Source organism: Numida meleagris, chromosome 7 (genome assembly GCF_002078875.1).
Source record: "Numida meleagris isolate 19003 breed g44 Domestic line chromosome 7, NumMel1.0, whole genome shotgun sequence".
Classification (NCBI taxonomy): domain Eukaryota; kingdom Metazoa; phylum Chordata; class Aves; order Galliformes; family Numididae; genus Numida; species Numida meleagris.
This window is the reverse complement of record NC_034415.1, coordinates 11216743-11239377: the sequence shown is the minus strand read 5'-3', so window position 1 is coordinate 11239377 and position 22635 is coordinate 11216743. Positions and strand designations below refer to the sequence as shown.

At 35.8% G+C, this 22635-nt stretch overlaps 1 protein-coding gene across 14 annotated transcripts in view; it reads right to left on the bottom strand.

Moving 5' to 3' along the window:
• The window catches only part of COL11A1 (collagen type XI alpha 1 chain), a 257188-nt gene that overhangs the window by 118393 nt on the left and 116160 nt on the right, over nt 1-22635 (bottom strand). For all 14 annotated transcript variants that reach the window (XM_021404548.1, XM_021404553.1, XM_021404557.1 and 11 more), the window contains 2 exons: nt 4937-5104; nt 1812-2025 (listed from right to left, as the gene is read on the bottom strand). In XM_021404548.1, the coding sequence (XP_021260223.1) occupies nt 1812-2025; nt 4937-5104 (382 nt within the window). The remainder of the gene's footprint in view (nt 1-1811; nt 2026-4936; nt 5105-22635) is intronic.

Genomic DNA, 22635 nt, shown 5'->3' with positions numbered 1-22635 from the left:
ATCCCAAAATTTTATAACATTCTTTTGCCTTTTTCTATGCGCTTCACAGCTGTAGATATTTTTCAGAGATGTACAACAGTTCCAACATAGTTGCTTTTCTAGCTACAAATACTGGAAATGATTGCCAATATTCCTGCAAAAATAGCTCCATCCACATAAAACTTCACCAAAAAAGTGAAGCAGTGCAGAATATGACACATGTATTTTAAAGACATAAGAATGTATATTTTTAATAATTTGCTCAACTGTACTATGTCCTTTATGACACTTTAATGATAGAGCATATTAATCAGTCAATCTCTCTGCTACAACAATTTAAATATCTAAGAACAAGGCACTTTATAACTTACTGTGAAAAAAACTGGAAGCATTTTTGATGCAAAAAGTGTCAAAATATGTCATACTGGTGACTGAAAAGAGGAAGAATGGAATCAAACTATTTTAGTTGGCATTTGGTGCTGAGGTTGTCTGTTACAGTGAGACAACCTAGGCAAGAAGCTGCTGTATATAAAGGGGGATGCCTCAAAGCTAATGGAATCTGACTGCTAAACAGTATCAGTGAGCCAGAACTCACTCATGTTTACTCTGGATCACAGCTAAATATTATCATTATAAAAGCAAACTGTCCATGCATCCTCAGGCACATTACACTGTTTACACTTCTTTAATATATTTCATTTTGAGATGAAGGTTGTTGCCCTAGATCCTTCCTAAAAGTGCTGAATCAGAAGAAAATTGTAAGTGCATTTCTGAAAGCATGGAAAAAATAGCTCACTCTGTAGATGTGACTAACTCCATTTGGTGTAGAAGTTGTGTATGCCCACTGCAGAAAATTGTACCAAACTAAGTTCATTTTGATTTTTTTTTAAATCAGATTCTAAACATTTTGGGTGAAATTATGAGAGCCATATTCAGGTTTCATGGTATAACTTGGTGGCAACTCAAGTGCTAGAAGATAATTACTTTTTAAAAAATATATTTTTTATCTTTTTATTGATTTACAAACATATCTCATTGTAGTTGAATTTACCTGTCATCTTTTCTCTACTAATTTGTTCATTAAACAAAAAGCTGTAATAAAATTTCATCCTGTGCATCTCTGATGCCTATGACAGCTTTTCTTGAACTCTGGCACAATACATATAAAGTCTTTGAAAGGATAAATGTCTCTTGAAAAGCAACAATAACAAATGCAAAAAGCACTAGAATGGCAATCCCAGAGAACAACCACTTGTCTTCAAAGGAAATTTAGAGTACAAAACATTAACAACAGTACTTAAAATGCAGAAAGTATTTGAAACTAATTCATTTTAGTAAGGAGGAAGCATGAGTCCTTGCAATGTTTGAAATTAATTCTTCAGCTGACTCTTCCCTAGTTTCCTTATACACAGGCATCTTGAAAGATCTTATTCATCCACTGTTTTGGTTCAGGATAGGAAAAATTATGGATTGTTATGTCAATTTACCTTCACTTTTCCTATCACCCTCAAACAGAGAAGACAATCCTTAAAGTGAGACTATTATTTCAGTCTTTTTAAAAACAGGAAGAGTCATCTCATATTTCATTTTGGTGGGTTTAACTTCCATGGCTACTTCCTCGCTCATGATTCATAGAAATAGAAAAATGGTTTGGTATTATTTGTGGCTCCATACTCCATTTTGAGCCGGAGTTGTGTTCCACTGCAACGTTCCTCTGATTTTGTAGTCCAACTATATGGAATTTGTTAATAATTTATTTACAATATCTATTTGGAAAGACAGTTACACAGTGTTCTGTGATTTTTCTTTTCATCTTAAGATTTTGCACTTACTTGCCATCAGCAATGTTGACTGTTCTGAAAAGAGGATAGTCTTCTGGGGCAGGCTTTCCATTTTGGTCTTCAAAGAGGAAGACAGGGGATCTTCCAACTTCAACACCTACTTGCTGAATGCCTTGTTCATTGTAAACAGACAGAAGGAAGGACTGGATACCCTTTTTAGGTTTTACTGTCATCAATATTGAAAAATCTTCTGGAAAATCTCCATCTGTAAACAAAACAAAGTATGCAGTTAAAAATTCTGAGACTACCCTATGGACATTTAAATTTTTCTGTAAGAGGACCTTATATACAAACTGGTTTTTATTATTTGTTTATTTTCCAAAACGAATATGGACAAAACTACAGTAAGAAAATGTTTGCTCTTTTCTATCTGTGGTCTCGCTTTAATTCTTAACATATGTAACTTAAAAATTATGTTTTTAAGAACCCTTAAAACTATTGAGAAAATGCTTAAGGCAGGTGATGCATACATCTAGACTGGGCATGTGCCCTTCAATCAGATAATATCCTATGAAAAAAAACTTAGGAGTTTTCTGACAAAGGTGACTTAAAATGACCCACATTCCTTGTTCAATAGTTCCCATTATCACTGCAATGACATAGTATTTCCAGATCTTACACGTACATTGTGTGAATATAAGCAATATTCCTCCACTGTTCATCTTAAAATTCAAAAAATGAATGACTTTCTAACAGAAAATGCATGTAAAAGTTTACGCATATATAGCTTTTGGACACTCAGCTGGAACAGATATCAAAGCTTTCTAAACTATTAAATTCTTTGGTTATTCAGATAGTTCTGTTTGGACAATATAAAAAATAATAAAAATTGGAGGAAAATCACTAAAATCATTGCGTATTTCTGGATATACATTCCTGTCATTTCTATACTCTTTTGTAAAAGATATCTAATAACTGACAAATAATCAGTACAACAAAAATCTCAGTCATCTTTGCAATTGTATAATGCCTACTAGCCAGTGAAATCAGTGTCTGTTATACTCTGGTTGGTGAATATTATTAGATCTATTTTTAAATGATGGATGTACTGATGCTCTCAGCTTTTGTAATTAGTTCCTTAGAAGCTAGAAGTTAACCTATACTCTCTGACGACTTATAGGAGTTGGATGGAAGCAAGCACAGGATGAACTGCAACTAATTTTGTTTACCTAAAATGGTCTCTCACAGCTCAACCTTGGTTATCTCCTGTTGTCTTTATCATAGAGCAGTAAGAAAAAGAGATAGAGTCATCAAAATATCTTTAAGAATATTCTCTGAAAATAAAGGATTTCTTGGGGTGAGGAGAGGATGTCTGTTTTGCAGGACTCAAAAGGAAGCAATTATCATAATCACCTCCTAAAAATTGTTTTTAGGTTCTTTACTGAAGTGGAAGGTAGCATGAAATTTTCTTGTATTAAGCAAGGTTTTATGATGGTTTCTTTTTACACTGTGAGTGAGCAACGCTTTTTATTTACCTCTTGCACATACAAATGTTGCAACAAGCCATTGAAATCAAGCAAACTCATCCAAGCTGTAATGCAGAAACTGAAAGCATTAAAAACAAGAGTACTTAAGGCTGTCAAAGGCTATAGAAATTTAGAAGTCAGCCAACAACATGAGGTAAATATTTTTTTCTGGCATTCAAGCAAGAATCAAGTGAACAGTTATTAGCGTAGCTGCCAGATCACCTCTTGATGCTATGATATCATTCATGAACAAGTGCAAGACAACCCAAGCTCTCAGATTCTCAGGCTTTGATTTAGCATAAGATGCCTGTGCTGTTCTAAACTCTTTAAAATATCACTGAGTCAAACTCAGTTTAATCTTCTGTCCAGTCATATTTGAATGAATGTTTAAAATTTTTTCTTATAGTACTTGGCTTCAAGGATACACATTCCAAAGCTCAGAATATTAAGGTGACAATTACATGGTGCAGCTTCTGTAATTTTTCAGTATAATGGATCATTTTTGCATCTTTTAAAGAATGACTAGTCCACATTCTGATTGCCTTACTTTCTTGAAATAATAATTAACTACACACATAATCACACTGATATCAGCAAGGCATTGTAAATCGTAAAGTGCCATTCACTGAATAGTATTTTAAACTGGATAGCTCTGTTAACTACATGTAACTTTGTTGAAATGTTTTAAAAATTAATATAAATTTTATCTCTAGTGAATTTTGCTTTGATTTTCTACCAAAATCAAAAAAGTGAAGTCATAATTTAAATGAATATGCAAGATATGCTTGAACTGTTTGTAGCTGTTTCCCATGTTGCTCTGGGAATCTATTATTGCTAGGAAATAATAAATATTTCAACTTATTATATTCACTGATATCTATATGACTGAAACTTTGAAAGACAAAAAAAAGTACTTTTCTTTGCTCATATCTGTGTTTATAGAGAGACTTAATCAAATTCTGTGTGATGTATCAAAGAGGGAAAATTAGATGTTTCAGGATTTTTTTTAAAATATCCTTATAATCATTTTTCTCAATATGTTTGGGTCAAATGAAAAGAGTGACAGCAAACTAAGGGAGTAAAGCCTTTCTTCAACATCCAGTTATTTTCTTCCAAAATGTAGTTATTTCATTTTAGAGAAATTTGAGAGAAGATGGAATCACATTACCTGCTGTCCACAACTAGCCTTGTTTAGACCTCCAAATACTCAGATACTCTTAAGTAACTCTTAACAGATGGTACGTCTGGGAACAATTTTGCAGTGGCCAATCACAGCTCATTTCTACCAGCATAGCATTGGTCCAGAAAGTATTGCTTTTAAATATACTACTGAAACTAGAGGAAGCATGCCAAAGCCACCAAATAAGCTTTCTTTCAGATAGAATCACGGAAAAAAATGGGTAGTATGACTTACAGACTTGTTCTAGCAGTGATACAGAATTTGAAGAAGAACTTTATCATTGAAACCAATAAAAACAGCTTCGTTCCATGGATTAAGAGCACATCCTGTCATTTGTGTGCAGGCACGCTGCTAGGGATAACAGAATTACTTTGTGGTACTGACAATGGACTACATGCTGCATTTTAGATACTGTAAAAGGACAGGCAGTAAGATAATTTAACAAAGTAATAGCTTTCTGACAATCTTACCTGGGTACAGTTGCTTTGTTGGGGCACTGAGCTGTGCAGTTTTTGAAACTCTGTAGGCAACATCTGAACCTTTTGAATCTCTTCTGTTAGTGCAAAATCCTGCTGTTCTTGATACTCCTTCTGGTGAATTATGAAATTCTAATACTTTTAGAACATCAACTGGTTCAGCTGACAAAGAAAGAAAAAAAAGTTACTTATCTTGCATCTCCGCAATTTGCAGACTTTAAGAAGGAAATGCATTTCATTGCAAAAACTTAGGTGTAATCGTAACAGTAATTGCATCCTGGTTTGATTTACAGCAGACTACTCGTACATCAGAATGTTATTTTCACAGGATTATTAATTTTTAAATATGTAAAGGTTCATCCAATCTAACATAAATGTTATGCTCAGATATTTGAATGGCTTGACTCATTGAAAACCAGTTTCCCAAAGCCAGGGACATTTGGTGATTAAAATTTATAACACATTATTTTATTGAGTAACTTAGAAGTATAACTGATTTTAAAAGTTTCAGAAGCATTCAGATACTAATCTGCTATCAGAAACTAGTGTTGCTAACATTAGAAAATATTTTGATTCTTATGAATGCTTTCTCAAACACAATGTGATAAGGAAGAAGCTAATCTCTTTTCCTGTTAGAGAAAAAGAAAACTAACTGTTTGACAACAAGGAATGAATGGACAGAATCACAGACTGACCCAGGTTTGGGGAATTACTTGTATTCTACCTACAATAGCACCAGAAAATGGATATATTTAGAAGGATCACTTCATTTGACAAGTAGATTTGCAGAAGGAACATCTTTAGTCAGAAGACTTAAGAAGGTAAGTTAGTGGGATGGTTGATTTCGTCTACTACTTATCTGAATTAAGCCATTCATCAGATCTTTACTTAGGAATTTAGTAAAAGAAAGACCTGTGCTACTTAGCCTGCCCTCAAAGAGAAATTATAGTCTTTATATTGAACCTCAATTTTATGAACATGGTGAAGCAGGTAGTGTTACTTAGAGTCACTATGTGCTCTGAGCAGCCATTCATATCATCCTACAATTCCCTGTGATGAAAAAAAACCTGATTCATCAAAAATATGAAATGAAAGTTTGTGATTAGTAAGCATTCCAACAAAATAATAAATTGGATAGCTTGTATTATTTTAGTTAATAAAGGTGATTAACCACAGAATTTCGGATGATTCAAGTTGAAAGGGACCTCAGAAGAGCAAAAAATCATAGAATGGCTTGAGTTGGAAGGGACCTCCAAGGTCATCTCGTTCCAACCCCCTGCTGTGAGTAGGGTTACCAACCACTAAATAAGGCACTAGGTCAGGTTCTCCAGGGCCTCATCCAACCTGGACTTGAACACCTTCAGGGATGGGGCATCTACAACTTCTCTGGACAATCTGTTCCAGCACCTCACTGCCCTCAGTGAAAAATTTCCACCTAACATCTAAAGTAAATCTCCCCTCTTTTAGTTTAAAACTGTTCTCTCTTATCCTATCACTATCATACCATGTAAAAAGTTGGTCTCGCTCCTGATTGCAGGCTCCTTTTAAGTACTGGAATGACACAATGTGGTCTCTCTTCTCCAGTCTGAAAAAAACAAGCTCCCTCAGCCTGTCATCACGAGAGATCATCTAGTTCAACCTTCTGTTCAAAGTAGGGTCTGAATTTGTTTAAGGTTTCTCTCAGGGCTTTATCTAATCTGGTCTTCAAAACTTCCAATGCAGAAATTCCACAGCCTCTCTGGCAACCTCTTCCAAATTCTGGGTGTCCTAATGATGAAAATGTGTCTTTGTAACAAGATGAAATCTCAAATTTTAGTTGATGCTGAAGATCTTCTATCATCACTCCGTGAAACTCTAAAAAGAGCATAATACTCTCTTGGGTTTTGGAAAGGTGCCAAGGTCAGTCCTAAACCTTTTCTTCCATAAGCTATCTAGGTCCTTTTTCACTCAGCCTCTTCTAGCACTGCATACCAACCATCCTCTCTGACTGTCTTGGTGGCCATGTACTTGGCACACTTCAGTTTATCAGTATCTATCCTTCACTGGAAATTCAAAATGTAGTCTAACGAATGCTGAATCAAATAAGGTGAAAAATTGTGTGCCTTAGTCTGCTGTCTCCACTCCTTTTTTTGCAGGCCAGTATGTTTTTAGGCTTCCTTACAGTCAGGGCACACAATTGATGCTTAGCTTGCTGTCTGTGAGAATCTCTATATCCTTTCAACAGAGCTGCTATCCTAGGCTGCACTAGTGCATGAGGTTTTTCAGTTTCAGGAGGAGGACATTTGATCTGCTCTTGATGAAGAACCCTTCATTATTTTCAAGCCAAAATTCAAATTGACTGTTTTGTACTTTAGGGGCCAAGTACAATGCATTTATGCTCAGTATCTGACAATTTAAAATTGTGGATCCAAAGAAATTCAGAGCTGCTATTGCTCTGAGATTGATACAATATGATTTTGGAATATGTCACAGAATTGTAGGGGCTGGAAGGGACTTTCTAGACACTGAGTCCAGTAGGTTGCACAGGTAGGCATCTTGGCAGGTCTTTAACATCTCCTGAGAAGGAAACTCCACAACCTCTCTGGGCAGCCTGCTCCAGTGCTCCGTAACTCTGACAGTGAATAAGTTATTCCTTGCCTTAATATGGAACTTCCTGTGCTCCAATTTCTGCTTGCTGCCTCATGCTCCACTGTTGCTCACCACTGAAAAGAGTCCAACCCCATTGACTTGACTCCCACACTTTTGATGTTTATAAACAGTGATGAGATCCCCTCTCAGTCTTCTCCAGGTTGAAGAGTCCCAGGTCTCTCTGCCTCTCCTCATATGGGATACACTCCAGGCCTTTTATCATCTTTTGTCACCCTCTACTGCATTTTTTCTAAGAGATCCATGTCTTTTTTTTGAACTGGAGAGCCCAGAACTGGACACAGTACTCCAGATGTGGCCGCATCAGGGCAGAGTAGAGGGAAGAGGATCACTTCCCTCAACCTGCTGGCCATGCTCTTTGTAATGCACCCCAGGATACCACTGGCCTTCTTGGCCACAAGGACACATTGCTGGCTTGTGGCCAACCTGTAGATCACTAGGACTCTCAGGTCCTTCTCTGCAGAGCTGCTTTCCAAGTCAGGCCCTAACCTGTAACAGATGCATGCAGTTATTCCTCCCCAGATGCAAGACTCTATGCTTGTTCTTGCTGAAACTCATCGGCTTCCTCTCTGCCCAACTCTCTAGTCTGTCCAGATCTTGTTGAATGCCAGCACATCCTTCTGGTGTGTCAGCCACTCCTTCCAGCTTTGTACAAGACCGGACCCAGCACCGACCTCTAGGGAACACTGCTAATTACAGGCCTCCAACCAGACTCTGTGCCACTGACTCTCTATTTAAAAAAAAAAACAAAAAAAAACCATCAACAGAAAAACATCTTTAATCAATGAAAGTTCACCTCAGAAAAAGGGCCAAGTACTGAATAAGTACTTCAAGCAAGGCAGTGACAGTACATAGTTTGCCTGCTGTGCATCTTTACTGGTGAAAAAAAGTTAAGGCATTCATTCTCACACCCCCTACAGACTATGGCTTCACTGATCTATTTTTTTGAATGGAAACATAATTTTAACCAGTCATTTCTCCACTAGCACTTTTCTGCAGCTTTCTTATTGGCAAACTCATAACCACTTTAGCTGGAAAAACAAAGTCTTACATGACTATCGAAGCTGAGTAATGTATTTGGGAAATATGAGCTTTCTACTTATCTTTGAAATGCACTGTGGCATTGACTATAGCTAATTTATTCTCTGGTTGTATTCACTTTATAAGTTGATAAGTATCAACTTAAGCCCTCAAATTCATTGTGTGTACATTTTCAACAATTTAAAGGACTACTTTCAAACAACAAATGAAAGACTGTGAAAACATAGGCAAAGTAGTATTCTAATTGGCGTCCCTGATGGATACATATGTCTTAATTTTTTTTCTTACAATTTCTAACCAGTGTTGCTATTATTTCCCTCACTGTAGCATCTCATAAATATTTTTTGTATATTCTCTATAAATAACAAAGTTTAATTAGCTTATTCTATTTCCTCGGTATTGCCAAATATGATGAAGTAAACTATGTGGTTAAACCTAATTTTAAATAACACCAAGACTGTATGCTTTAAACACAGGATCTGAGATTTTCTTAATCAGCCTAGAATGTACATAACTTCTTCTGGTTTAAAATATAATCACAAATAATACCTATGAGCTTTACTTTTTTTTTTACCTCATTTAAATTTTTCATCTGATCATACTATCAAATACAAATCCAAAATGTTTATTACAAGCTAATAATATATACATTATGAATGAATGCTACAGTATACACCTGCTTTAACTCTGTTACTTAAAATGTCTTACAGATTCAATATGTTTAAACAATTTTGAAAGTAAAGTTACAGTAGTCCGCAAATTCTGAAACACCTGCCTTATTTCTCTGGCTGAACAATGTTAGTAGATATAAAGCTCTTTCTATAGGTAAACATATTTCTAAAGTTACTGAAGGAGCACTCACACTGTTTTTTGGTAGCTGATGGCTATTTTTGCAGTATCTATAATAACCTGAACCATTAAAGTATTGTAGAACCAGCCACTGGAAAAATCAGTAAAAGTATAAGTCAACCACTGCTACATTCTTTCTTTCCTTTGCTCTTTTCTATAATTTGTACCAGATTATTTTTCTTCATTATTTTTTTAGAACAAAGGCTGTTCCTTGCCTGGATGACTGGAAGAGTCTTTACCCCTAATCGAGATTATTCATTACTTCATGCTGATTCTGCTGCTAAAAGCTTCCAGTATAGAATAGAATAATGAAAGTGAGCAATGTTCAAACCACAAATTCTAAATAACAAAAATGAACATTTGTTAGAAGTCTGTAGGTGACATTTATTTCCACAAACTGAGTCAAGAATCATGAACAGCAAAAAAACTAGTCAGTTTACAGTGATTTCTAAATAGAAAAGGCATATGAATTTAAACAAAAAGATTAATCAGTTCATCTCCAATAATAACATGGCTGACTTACTAAATATATACTGACTGCAACAGAAACTGCTTCCCTAACATATAAAAAAGAGACACTTCAAGCAATCAGAAACTCAGACAATGAGTTCTTTAGAGTTCTTTAGAGTTCTTTAGATAAAGCAGACAGGAATTTATAAATTTTAATCTCCTTCTTTACAAAAGTATGATTTTCATAGAAACCTACATATCATTCATTCATAGAATCATAATTATCCCCTGTTGGAAAGGATCCAAAAGGATCAAGTCCAACTCCTGACATTCATCCTGTGAAAAACACAGGACTTCTGATTTTGTGACCCTTCCTCAAATATTTTTGCAACCTTCTTGTGTGTGCCATTTTTTAAATCAGATTAGGATGCAACCAGTCTTATACTTCAGGCCTGAAATTCTCATAGTTGCCATTGCCACTGAAAAGAGGGCATCAGTGTTAAAACACTTTGCCTCTACTCTTTTCCTGTGTCAAGCTGCCATATATTTGGATTTCTATAGACACACTCTCTCTCCTGCTAAAAATTTTGTTATGGTGAATTTCAATTTTTTTTTATATTTACTGAAACTATGGAAATGTAGTTGGAACAGCCATAAACATTTATATTTACCCTTACATTTACAGACAGGTTGACATGACATTAGTCTCAAAATTCTCGACAAGCCCACCATGCACATTCAAATGACCTACACAAGGCCTCTACAGAAAGCACTAGACACGGTTGCTCTTGATAAGTCACAAAGCTCACAGATTTAGGAATCCAGTCAAAAATAAACAGGTCTTGGAAAACAACTGAGCTTAGACCCTAACTGTTTAGAGGTATCGTGTCTGAAGTATAAAGGAGAATGCAAAATACTTGCATAGACAACAACTGGCCTCTTAGAAAACCAGGATAGAGAGGTAGGAAGATGACCCACAAATTCAGGGAAGAACATGGTCTAGATGCTATCAACGGAGGCTGTGACTTCTCTCTGCCAGTTTCATAAGGTTCTGCAATGCTCAATGTCACTGTAACCTGTAAGCTTCAGCTCTTCCTGTAAACCATCTCTTCTCTAGCATGCTTCTCCCACATAATTTCTGGGGTGAAACAACAAGAAACAGCCAGAAACAGCATCAAGGACATGCTGTTTGTCTGTTTGTACAATACACAAATTAGGATTGCAATTTGTACGATGGCTGCTCTCAAAGTAATACCTCCCATTTTATTATGTAGGCCCAAGACCTGCATATAAGGAACATCATTAATTTATTAGCAGATATAGGGCTTCTCACAAGAACTTTCTCACAGCTTGCTTAAGTGATTTTACTCTCTAATATAATTTCACTGAATAATTTTCTCAGACAAGAAGAAAGCTGCAAATTAATGATATACTTTTGCATCCTTCTGATTTAGCACTAAGATTCAAGATGGCAAGGAAATAGCCCCCAGATAAACATAATGAGAAAGCTCTGTTCACCAGTCTTTGGCATGCAGTTAATTCTGTAAAGCTTACATATCAGCTTTGAAAAGTGGACTATGTAAATTTGTCAAAATACAGGATCCAGATCCTAAAAGTCAGTCCCTTCATGCAGGGACTTTAAGGCCGCACTGGCTTGATGGTTGAAGCCCACCTCCTGCAGGTGAGCCAGCCAAACCTATATACAAGCCTAAGTAAAGAAGCCTGTCTTCTCCAGAGCAGAACCTGCATTCTTCAGACAAAGCTCTCCTGAGTATCAGGCTGCGGTCAAAAAGCAAGCTTCCACTATGTTATGTTTCCACTGATGGAGAACCAACTGCAAGTGGTCACTCTTCTCATTAAATACTATAGTGTGAATCTCAACAGCATATATCCTTATTTTGGAAAACAAAATTCAGACAGAGATGTGCAGCTTTCACTGCCACTAACAGACTACACAGTAGTAGCCAAACAGTTTATAAGTGCTGGGATTTCTGGAATGTTAAAGGAGAGTCCTTCAGAAATCACATTCTTAGAACATAGAGATGTATGAGTTATGATCTTAAGTGTCTTAGCATCTTTCAGTATGCCATACTGTAAATCAGATAGCTCAAGCATAATTTCCTAGTTTTCAAAAACATATATTACAAGAAAGTTTTAGCTATGTACTACTTCAGCACCTGAAATAACATCGTAGAATCATGGAACAGCTTGCATTGGAAGGGACCATCAAGTTCCACCCCCCTGCTATGGGCCGGATTACCACCCACTAGATAACATGTAACTTTTAATATTTAAATTGGTAGAGCCAAATTCTGGTCTTCATTACTGCAGTATGACTGTAGTACTTCTATTCACCCAATGAACTTTTCGCATTTATACTGGTATGGATGAGAACATTTGGTTCATGTTAAGTGTAAGACATAGACCATATTTAAGCTTCCTTTGCTTTCTTTCCACACCCTAAGGTTTCTATTTACTTCCTATGGAAGAAAAAAAAGAGCAGGATAGAACTAGATTAGCAGAAACATAAGAACTTCTAAGCTAGTTTAAATTATACCAAAAATATGTGTAAAAGCATGTTAAGTAAGAAGAAGAAAATTCACCTGTGCTGGCATCTCCCTTTTGGCAATTAAAAGGAAAACAGCAAATAACAAGCATAATAAATGGCTTCTAATCTGGTCCTGCTAAATGAATTAGGAGCATCTAGAAATCAGTGGGGCTAATTAGCCGTAAACTAGATCCTAGATCACAGCGTAATATTGCAAGGTCAGGACAGATTATCAGAGTGAATTACACGAGGGAAACTTAATGCATTTTCTGTTGCAGGTTTGTTTTTTTTTCTTTGTTTTTTTTTTTTGGTTTTTTTTTTTTTTTAAAGAGGATAAAAATACATGTAAAAACTTTTGGTTAGCATTTTCAAGGCTAGACCTCCCATGCATACAATGATACATTTACTTTAAATCCTGTGGCAGTGCATTACATTCAATGCTTTAATAATCACATCTTTTAAAAATGTAAGATCATTACAGATTGAAAAGAACGTGTAAAAATCAAGACTACATTTTGATTATATAGTCATAGTTAAAAATACAGCTTTCGCTTAATTCCATTCGACAATCTCTAAATGGAAATTAACTCTAAAATGTATCATCCTTATTAATCTTAGCTAGTATCTATTAGGTAACATGGCTTTCCCTTTCTTTTGGTTGAAACTGCTCATGGAGGAGGTTCAAGGGTAATATCACAGACTATGATGTAAGAGGAATGAAAGACTGAGAAGCTGTGCAAAAAGACTGACTGAAATCCTTTGGATACACAGTCTGTGGCGATGATTTATTCAATATATGATATCAAGCCTCCTCGTGTAAGGAATTACCTTAGTTTTAGTATAAATGCTCAGCATAATCACGTCTATCTATGGAAAAGCTTCTTGTAGGTGACCACATAACTCTAGGTAAAAGGACAAGAATTACAAGACAGGGACAAGTTGTATTTGTCAAGACAATTTGCCTTGGTATAGTCAAGTCTGACTGATAATATCTGGATTTTTTAAAATGCAACGGTAGGTGGTAATTAAATGAATGGTATTTAATCATACCTTCCTCATTTATAAATAAATACCCTTGCTGGGACTGAGATCACGGCAAACAATATCTTAGTGACAGGTAAGAAGATGTATTGTTTGTGCTTTAGTATACAACCACTCACACTCTGTATTATAAATATATGAGGGTTGCTCTGAAAGTAATGCCTTTTATTTTATTATGCTGGCTACAACATCAGAGGCAGATGTTGATAGCATGGCAGTAAAGGTGCAACCTTCCCACCAATATCCTTCTACATTTTGTTGCCATGTGACAGGTGGCAGCAGTGGGGCATTCTGACAAAATGGCGTCTGACACGGAAGTGCATATGAAGCAAAGGTGTGTCACTGAATTCCTACGTGTGAAAAAAATGGCACTCACTGACATTCATGGATGCTTGCTGAACATTTATGGAGACCAAACAGTGAAGGTGAGCCCAGTGAAGCGGTGAGTGGTACATCTCAGCAGTGGTTACAGTGCGTCAACTCTGTTGGTACAGATTTTTATGAGTGCAGCATGCAAGCTCTCATTCATTGCTGGTGAAAGCGCATAGCTAATGGTGGTGACTACACTAAAAATAGTGTACTGTAGAAGAGAATTTGCTCTATCATATAGTGTTATTGCGCTCTTTGTGGTAGTTTCCATAGAAGTAAATAGGAGACATTACTTTTGGAGCCACCTAGGTAGATGCATGCTAAAATCTATCTGACACTGCAATGGGGAACTGTACAGTACACAGAAGACATGGATCAAAAGTGCATCTAATGGCAGCAGAAATATATCTGGAATTACGTGAGCAGCGGTATTTTGGATAAAAGGGTAAAATTATTATATATTATCTTTCTAGCTGTAATCATGTTGTAAGGCTAATTACCTTTATTTCAATGACTTTGCAGTTAAGAAAATATTTTGATTTACAACAGATGCTTCATTACTATTTCTAGCCACTGACCAACTGCAGCAATGATCCAAAACAAAAAGAGGTTTTCTACACAGGTTTACTTAAATAATATATAAATAATATAAAAAACATAATATATAATGCAACATAATATATAAATATAATACATAGTATATAAAGTATATAAATCTATTGAGTGACGCTAATGTACATTTTAGGCTTGTTAATGTTAGGCAATTAACATGCACTGCAAGTAGAATTGTATTGGTTCATGCAAGTACAATGTGCTTCTGTCCCAAATCTCTTTTAACAGTTAATGTGTTTCTATCAATCAGTTTACACTTAAGCATATCAAACACTTCAGCTCCTGTTTCTTAGCATACTTATCAGCTTCCATTCACAGCTTCTTACAAGAAATTTGAGTCTGTTGCTGTCACAAACTGACTGAGAAATTCTGTGTTGGATTAATTTCTTTGACAGAGGATGACCTGGACACTCTGTAACTAGAATTATTTGCAGAAAAATAAATTCTCAGCATACTTATGTAGTGCTCCCTCAGAAATTCTTTTTGATATATATGCCAATTGGTTATAAGAAAGGTTTCTAACCGTCTTTTCCTATATAAAGCTCTACTGAGAAGCAGTTTATAGGTCAGTTCCATGAGCAGCTGCAGTTCATCATTAACATGAATTTCTCTTATTATTTAATATGTTAGATCTTAAGAGTTCAAACATCTATAGTGATCCTATCACAGATGCACACAGTGGTACTCAGCAGTCTTGGAATAGGTGTAGATAGAAAAGATATTTGTTGAGAGTTCTTTTTTGAGTGAATTTGATTATCCCTTCAGAGAAAACTAAGTCAGAATGGACAACTGTTCCTATAAACAAAAAAGTCCCACACCTTGAGTTTTTTTCTGTTCTAAATATAATGGGCTGAAAGCCGCTTAGAAGCTTCAGTGAGCACTGAATATAGCCCTGAACATTTTTGGGTAGGATACACAAAATTTGACATCTGTTCTCTGCCTAAGAACTGTACAGCAAATAATTTTTAACTACAGTTAATGGTGATGGTGACTAAGAACCAAACAGTTCAAGAGACTTTTATTGAAGACAGGGTTTGCAAAGAAAAACAATCAGCTTCTGTAATTTCAGAAGGAAGGATAGCCATCAGCCTAAAAGGACTGACAGGAAAGTGACTGTTGTGGCAACTTCTGACTACACAATTCATTACCATAGGAAATTGTTGAGAGGGTGACTCATTTAGAATTAAATATATATATATATTTTTTTTGTTCAAGAACCTAAGGAAGAATAGAAGTTGAAATCCTATTATATTTGAATTTTGCTCTGATAACTCCTGAGTTTCATGCTCTTAATTTTATGAGACAGCCCAGGCACAATGATCCTTCCCTATTTAACCTACATTTATAAGATACTCCAAGATGCTTGCTGATGACCATACTTCAAACGCAAATAATAATAAAACTAAAGGGGGAAAACAGAGACAGTATTATTTACTTTATATGGATATATCTTAGGAATCTGAGTGTGCTACGCTTTGCTATGCTTTCATAAACGTTAGTAAACGTGGCTTTTCCTTTTTCGTATATAATAAAGACTATAAATTTTCTTCCTGAGCTATCATTATTCTTCAGCAATGTCATTCTTTTGATTAATGTCAAAGTGAAAATTTATCAGGAATTATCCCAGAAATAGCCTGTGAGAATTACAATCAGTAATTCATAATTGGTGAGATACAACCCTGGAGTAGTAGAAAAGAGCTGCATCTGCCTCAGTAAAAAAGCATTATCTGAGAAATAATCAGAGGAGGGCGACGAAGCTGGTGAGGGGTCTGGAGCACAGGCCTTATGAGGAGCGGCTGAGGGAGCTGGGATTGTTCAGTCTGGAGAAAAGGAGGCTCAGGGGAGACCTTATTGCTCTCTATAACTACCTGAAGGGAGGTTGTCGTGAGCTGGGGGTCGGCCTCTTCTCTCTTGTAACTGGTGACAGGATGAGGGGGAATGGCCTCAAGTTGCACCAGAGGAGATTTACACTGGACATTAGGAAATACTACTTTTCTGAAAGAGTGGTCAGGCGCTGGAATGGGCTGCCCAGGGAGGTGGTGGAGTCACCGTCCCTGAAGGTGTTCAAGAAACATTTAGATATAGCATTGAGAAACATGGTTTAGTGGGGTTATTGGTGGTAGCTGGATGGTTGGACTAGGTGACCTTGTAGGTCTTTTCCAACCTAGCTAATTCTATGATTCTGTGATTCTATGAAATTTAGAAAGACTAATGTTTCTAAAACACAATCACTTTACTTCATATTTTTCCACATATTTTCCATGGAATTATGTTTCATTCTGCCAGAAATCTGTTCCAATAGAACCACTGCAAAACTAAAGCTTAAAAGTGTCAAAATATTCATCTTCCATTCTAAATTGTGTGTGTTTGTTTTTTCTTTAAAAGTATAGTCCACTTCTTTTTCTTGCTGTGATAGATCATTTGAGGAGTAGCGGCTATTACAGCCTGGTAGACTAAAATATGCATATTTAGTAGGTATTGATGAAAAGACTTCTTATATTTGTGGGCAAGATTTTCAAAATAGGACATCTTATGGTTAGATTTCTAGGTGTATATTTAGGAACTCAAATAGGAGGTACTGGCTGCTCCAGTAACCACGTTACCTATTAAAGGAGTAATGGGCAACTGTTAGTGTTTCTTAAAATGTTTAACTTTCATAAGTGCTCATTCTAAGGACTACTATGATTATGGTTTCTAATTGGCATTCATTAGGAAACCAATAGCTAAACGAATGTAAGAACTGAAAATATTTTCCATGAGGAATGGCTGGTCTTTGCTTTCTGCTGCTCACCTTTCAGAGCAGTGCTGTCATGTCAGAAATAGGTAGAAGTGTTTTGGGTTTTTTTGTTTGTTTTTTAAAGCCTTAAGGACAGCTTTTGTCAAAGCTCTTCTACACAGTTTTTTATCTAGCTACCATTTGTCAAGCTGTTTCAGCAGTTCTCCTACTGTGAAATCTGATAAGTTTTCCCGTTTGCATTCCAGCTTATTAGGCCAGTTTCTGATTCTGTCAACAACAGCAAGCAGTTTAGTTGACCAGACAGACCTAAGTTTGCTAGAACATAAATAAAAACAAATGCTGCTCTACTTCTGAATGATCTGCAAGAAAGTCTTCCCTGGCAGTGTTACAATCTGGATTTGCTGAGCTGTTAGTCTTCTGACCTGCAGGACACAGTGCTAGACCCATCTATTACTAGGAATTTGTGCTATTTCTAAAGCAGAAGGAATATTTTCATTCATTTTTTTTACCACTGCACCTTTTAATTATTGTCACTGTGGGCAATTGTGATAGGTATCTTTAAAAAACAAATACGTGTAAGTAATTAGTATTAATTTAATGTGTTCTTCTTCTGTTAAGCAATAATGCAGGCATAAATGCCCAAGGGCAGGAATTCAAAAGCATACTTTAATCAAGATGCTTCACAGTTTTTCAAATATGGACACTTAAGTTCTCACTGCAGTCTCTAGTCTCCGTAATCCAAGCAATGATTTCTTGCAGTCCAAGCACCAGATGACTGCTGAGTAAGCTTGCAGGCTCACTAAAATATTCAGCAAGAATTAAGAACTGTTCTTTCTTGTTTTTGTTATTTTACACAACCCTAGAGTATAACCTAGATCTCGAGGCTGACATTTCATTTTTGCTTTCTATACTTTTCATCACTTAAAGCAAAACCTTCTTTGAGAGTAGACAGATTGTATAAGCAACACTTCTGAACCACTTGCTCAGCAATATTGACTACGGCTGAGCACAGAAGACCTGATCTTGATTCCATAAAATATTTCACTGTTACTTATAAAGGATTGGGCTGTTTTCATCATCTGGTGTAGCTGTCCACTGACCACCAATATGCAATATTTTAACTTCTGTCTCAGTATTTCTGTGGAGTTATTCCTATTTCATACTGCAACAGATTACATCAGAAGTGCAAAGTATCTAACTACGTTGAGGCCTCTGGTAAATATTCACAAAGTTTGTTTTGCAAAGATGGTGGAGACAGTACTTCTGAATGTGAAAATCAGCAACAAGTATTAAACTGCTGGACTATCCTATTTCTATTACCATCTTGAAAAAATGGTCATTGCTACAGGAAGAGACAAGGAATGCTCTCAGCAATTAAATAGGAAAGAGACTGAGGCCACTTAAGCAAAAGCTTTGTTGCTAAAATTATTGGTTTAGAAATCATCAGAATAGATTTCAAAAATATCTCAACAAATGGTAGTTTTCAAATATCACACGTACATTTTTCAGCTACAAGCAATGGAATATGTTTAGACAAACAAAACCAGCTAGAGTCAATATTTACAAATATCCAAAGTAAAATGTTCAAAATAAAAATATTCAAAGTAACCATATTTAATGTCACAGAGAAACAACTAAATGATTTTTATTAACCATACAACTCAGAAATTCACCATACTTTCATTGATGTCAGAGGCATCATCTCCCATTTGACAGCAAGTCAAGGAACCTAGTCCCAATTCTGTACCCTACTGACACTAGCAATTCTGATTAAGCAGAAAGCAAGGTTGTAAACCTTGACTGTTTTTTTTTTTAAACTATGAATGCTTGATCGAAACCTATCAGATTACTATAGTATTTTGAATAGATACACAGACGAGGAGACAGAATGAGTAAAGCATAAGCTACAGTAACAGTGTAACAAAGTGACAACAATTTGACTTACAACTGCAGCTGATTTAAATTTCAGGCTGCTAGTCCTGTTATTCATAGCTGGATCAGGATCTTCAGTTTTTAATCATACTTTATAACACATCTTTCAATTTGCTTTGCAGCAAATACTTAGCTTTCATAGTATCAGCTCTGCCAAATAACATCTACTTCACATACTGTATGCATTAATACTTAGACATACACTGAAGTCTCAGAATTCACAAGGATTTTTACAACCCTTTATGTGTGATAATGTGCTAAAAAGAATTTAAGTTCTGTCAGATTCTATTACTATTGTTATAACAGGGTCAGCAATTAATTCTTATATTTACAGTCTGCAAACTTGGCATTTAAAACTGGGTAGTACAGTTATAAGCCACTGCAACAGGCCTAAGTGTTCACCTAATTCCTTTTAAGCAACTGCCACCTATTGTGTCCAGCCAGAGGGCAAATCTGCATCACTACACGAGACTTCACATTCTTGGAGGACTGGAGATTCCACCCAAGCACTGCTTAATTTATTCCCCCATATTATCAACAAATATTCAGAACAATTATAACTGAATCAGCGCTGGGAGGATTTCTGAAAAGAAGCAGAGAACTCTACAGAGAGATGCAAGCTCTTAATCTTGCTGGCAGATGGAAATCCTATTGTTCACCACTGAATAAAACAAATCCAGGAGAGACACAATTGCTCCAGTGTGTTTTAGGTATAACTTCACTTCAGCAGTAACACCACTGCTCTGTTATTATGCTGCAGCCTTGTTGGAATTAACGGCCCTATTTGGAGGAGACGAAATATCTTAGAGCAAGACAACGGAAATAATGAGTATAACAATCCCTTTGCTACACTTTACAGGTATTTTTTTTATCAGGTATTAATTTTATCAGAAACATTTTCTTTTCTTTTTTTCAGCAATCAGAAAACACCATGCACCAGAAAAGATCTTATATCACAGATTTTTTTTTTCTAGTGATATTCCAATAATTGGTTCCAAAAGTACTGAACGTTTGCATGCACTCTATATGCTCTTACACACAGTTACAATTATTAGATACACACAAAACTGAAGTTGAGGAATACCCAACAACTTTTTTTCTGCAGAGCCTGCAGTCTGGATTATCCTTTCTGAGATCCTTGTGAAGTCTTTTTCTAAATTAAATGCAAAGATTCAGACTCTGGAGAATTTACAACACATACCAGTCATTTTTCTGCCAGATGGCTGCTGCTGATGTTGATACAATTGTTTTATCCTAAAAATAATATTTTTTAATCTAAATAATACAGTAAAACAGACATATGTATGCAAGTCTCTTTTGCACTATAACAGAAAGACAGGACCATTTCACCTGCTGATCCCTGGGACTCAGAAAAAACTTCAGCTAGGATCACTGGTAGAATCTAGTCAAATCTCCCTTTGATTTAATCATTTTTGTCCCTATTTATCTGTGAAACCTCTATAGGCTCTCTCTTCCTGAAGGTTCATGGCATTTTGTTAAACCAAAATTAACACAAAAATAGCTATTTCACAGTGAAATAGAAACAAACAAACAAAAAGATGAAAGTGTTTCATATTCTATTTCAATCTTAAAAGTGAATCAAACAGTTAAGACCAAAAGTGTCTTTATCAGTAACAGTTCTGAGAAGAGATTAATCCTTTTCTAGTTTAAGGCCCCTTTTCATTACTGGTTCAGAGTAATCAGATACATCAAACCGTTTTCATTCAATAAACAGATCCATATCTTCCCAGTGTTACTTACTAAGCAATTGCAATTAAATATCAGTATTGACCCCACAAAGAGAACTCTCCTTTTGCCATTACTAGTGGACCCAGTTCTCCATTCCTTCTGCACCTAGAACTCTTGTTAGTTTCCAAGCCTGTCCAGGGGAAGCACAAGGAACCTTTGTACTTCCTAAGATGACTGTAAAAAGCATCTACGGTATACTAGGAACCAATCTACTTGCCACTCACACAGAAAGTATCTTTTCTATGTAGAGCTTTAAAGCCTCATTTTCAGTAAGAAATCTTAAATCTTTTTGCACTCAGAGCTGGATTGAAAAAGCTTACAAATAATAAAAAGGCTAATTTTTCATTTCTTGCCCATGAAAATGAAATCAGAATCACAATACTGCATTGATGCCAGAGCCTTACAAAAAATTTATAGTGTTGAAGCCATGCCATTTTGACTAAATGAGTTTATTCATTCCAAACACATTACCAATAGATTTAGTATTAAAAGGTGAGGAAGGGGAAAGGAAATCAAAGGATGTCTTTTAAAATACTGAATACTGTTTACTTTTGGCAAGTCCTAAAGCAAAAATATTTTCTAAAAAGAGCTGCTTAAGTGCTGGTGGGCACTAAGCTGACCAAATATGAGTCACTAGCTTTTCCATTCTGCCCCTTCGCATTTCTATAACCTTACAAATGAAGAAATAACTCGAGCAGATCTTCACACCTCCTTTCTTGGTTCTATGGAAGACACCTCAAACTTCTATTTCTTTTCTGGGTTAAATAAAGCAACTTGAAAAAAATTCAAGAATTTTAGGAATCTTTTGAGGTTTCTCTGAATGGAAAAGATTCTGTTGTCTTAAGAAGAAGTCACTGATGTATAATTCACACTTTACACACATACATAATGAAATTTTCTTTGCATTTCTTTACAAAGTGGCATTTTATGAAAAGACAATTCAAGAATACAGGATTTAACTGAATAGATTTTATAAGGGCTGTGATTCACATTTTACCCTGGTCAAACCTTGCAGCATTTTCATTTGATCATATAGTTTCCCCACTGCAGTATACTATTTTATCTCTGAGCAGTTCCCCCCTCCTACTTTCAAATGTGAATCATTACGTCCTATTTTATCTCTAAACTACTTTAAGTAAGAGTAGAATACGCTAAAGACAACACTGAAGTATCTCCCTCGTACTCAGGGAAATTGTGTCAAATTCTATTCCCTTGGTAGTCAGTGGAAATACTCTGACTTCGGTAACAGATCAAGCCCTAAGCAGGCAGCTCCCTGCATCTCTAAGCAAATGGCATACTATACTTGCTAAAAGTGCAAGCAGTAAGTTCTCTTCAGAATGCCCCTACAAACATGAGAAGCCTGTAGCATTTTTTCCAAAGTATCCTTTATACAGAGGACTAGAGAAAAAGATTTTTAACGTAGTTACCAAACACCTAAAAACAAAACAGCATGCCAAATGTTGAAAAATTTTCAGGAAGTACCACCTAACTTGTGGGGTTTTGTTTGTTTGTTTTTGTTTGTTTGATTGATCGTTTTCCAGGCTGCTTGGGTTTACATTTTCATTCCACTTTTCTTTTGTGTGAATACAACGTGTAAAGAAAATCTCCATAAATCCTGCTTACTAAAGTCACTTCTACTGTGTTCACAGAAAAGTGACATAAAACATCAAAATCTATCATGCCTTTGCATACAGTGTTCCTTCTTCAACAAATTTAGTT